This window comes from Salvelinus namaycush, chromosome 5, assembly GCF_016432855.1.
Source record: "Salvelinus namaycush isolate Seneca chromosome 5, SaNama_1.0, whole genome shotgun sequence".
Classification (NCBI taxonomy): domain Eukaryota; kingdom Metazoa; phylum Chordata; class Actinopteri; order Salmoniformes; family Salmonidae; genus Salvelinus; species Salvelinus namaycush.
In genome coordinates this window covers 27,269,055-27,271,322 of record NC_052311.1, presented here as the reverse complement: position 1 = coordinate 27,271,322, position 2,268 = coordinate 27,269,055, and the positions used below count along the sequence as shown (strand labels likewise).

Below are 2,268 nucleotides of genomic sequence, written 5' to 3'. Positions count from 1 at the left end.
ATTTCACCCATCAAACTCACGTCATATCCCCTATAGACAAGTACAACACAGGTGGCTCATACCCCACACAATCACCCAAAAAAACATAGGAGTCAGTAATCTTGTTTCGTACAAATTTATTCATCATTTAAGAATAGAGGATGGTCTTAAAGTAGAAACGTCAGTTTTAAATAAAACCTCTTGGCCCATGATATGGGTTAACCTGACACTGTCAAAACATCACAGAAAGGGAAATTGTCACAAAACAAAAAATGGAACATGACGTAGGTCTACAGAGGGTTCACAAGCTTAAAAAAACAACTTACTATAAATAAACTTGCGCTTGCGACCCGCACAGTCTTACATTTCATTAAAACCTAGGTCATAAAGAAAAAGACTACAAAGATTGACACAGCCGACACAAACGGACATTCTACAAATTAAGTGTAAACATTTATGATCCAACTCTCCATCCAGCTTTTCTGAAATACAATGGCGTCTTCATGAGGCCACATGCCTTTTTCATAGAGAAAAAAAATTGCATTAAAATATAGAAGTCCATTTCTCCTACAGAATTTGATTGCGTATACTCATGATAAAAGACTCTTTGCAATGCAATTTACTCTGGTGGGCTCAACATTCAACTTCAGTCCAGGATATGTACTTTTAAAAATGCTTTTAACATGGACAACTCATTGAGATGAGATAAAAAATACAATTTCATTGTTTTAAACAAAACTACTGAACGTCGACTCTTTTAGCAATCAAAATGTTCAAGTATCCGAAGTACTTAAGTTTAGTCATTTTCTCAAATGTGGGTTAGGGGTAGCGTTCCGTTCACGCCAGTCCCCGCGGTCTGATAGTGCGGATGTACACTGTGTAACCGACTGGTCTGAAGGGAAGAGTGATCCGCGCCGTCTCCACCGGGAGGCAGGTACATGCTGATCATATCCCTCAGATCCCCCAAACACGCTCTCTGGGAGTGGGAGGTAATCGCCGGTGGAGGTGAGCTCGGCTCAGTCTTGCACACGGATGCCATGGAGCCCAAGCCCATGGCGTTGGAGGTCTGCTGCGTGTATGCTGGGGACATGCTGTACGTGGACGCTGCGTTCATGTAGGTCTGCGCCGAGGACATCATGGGGTACTGGAGCCCTGCCATCTCATACCGGTGCATCTGCTGGATCTGAGGGCTGTTCATGCTGTGATGCGGAGGGTAGGCCAACTGGTCCTGCATGAGGGAGTACGCACTGTTTGTCCAGCCATTCATGTGAGCATAACTGTCCATCCGCTGTCCCACCGAGACGCCGTTGTTAACAGCGTTGGCACCTGGCGCCAGAAGTCCTCCTGGCAAAGAATACTTGTCTTTCTTGAGCAGGGTTTTGGTCTTCCTGCGGGGACGGTATTTGTAATCCGGATGCTCCTTCATGTGCATGGCGCGCAGACGCTTGGCCTCGTCGATGAAGGGTCTCTTCTCTGCGTCGGTCAAAAGTTTCCAGTCTGCACCGAGCCGCTTGCTGATCTCAGAGTTGTGCATTTTTGGGTTCTCTTGTGCCATCTTTCTCCGCTGTCCACGGGACCACACCATGAAAGCGTTCATAGGCCTCTTCACCCGGTCCTGGTCGTTGGCACTGTTGTTCTTGTTGCCCGCAGCGGAGCCCGAATTGGACTGCGGGAGCGGGCTCTTGATCTCGGTTTCCATCATGTTATACATTCAAACGGCTTTTAATTGTAAACTCTCAGGCGCGGAAAATGTATAACAAAATGCCCTCAGACTAAAAGAGAGGTAGAAATAGTACTGACCACCAGTCTCGTGTGAGGGGAAAAAAGTTGTCAAAAGAAGCTTAGGTATTGCTAGTTTGCCAGGTGCTTCCAATGTCTCACTTCTCGTCAGCAAGCTCTGTTCACCACGGCTCTAAAACAGAACTCTGCAAACTTGTCCGCCAACCTCAGCTGTTATTAGTGCCTGGGCCATGTGATTTGGATTGACAGTGTAACAATGAGTGGCTCTCGACCAATCACAGCGCTCTGTTTTGGGCTGAGTTGGAGAGAGAGATATTCAACTTTATACATAAAGAACACGTTATAAGGCAGTTAAATTATATTTTAGTTCATCTAAGTAATTAAAGCGTACTCTAAATGTATATATGCATTTTAGAATATGTCTGAAACCGGACAGAAACAAAAGGAATCTTAGCCTGTAGCGTTTTAAATAAAACGAATACATTTGATTGAACGGATCACGTCGACAATTTAAATTGATCATCAAATATATTAGCCTAATAGTGCAAT

General features: G+C 44.6%; 1 protein-coding gene across 1 annotated transcript; it reads right to left on the bottom strand.

Moving 5' to 3' along the window:
* Window positions 1-787: 787 nt before the first annotated feature.
* Window positions 788-1,690, bottom strand: LOC120047468 (transcription factor Sox-3-like). Its single transcript, XM_038993001.1, has one exon. The coding sequence runs from the start codon at window positions 1,688-1,690 to the stop codon at window positions 788-790; it is 903 nt and encodes a 300-aa protein (XP_038848929.1).
* Between the last annotated feature and the right edge of the window lie 578 nt (window positions 1,691-2,268).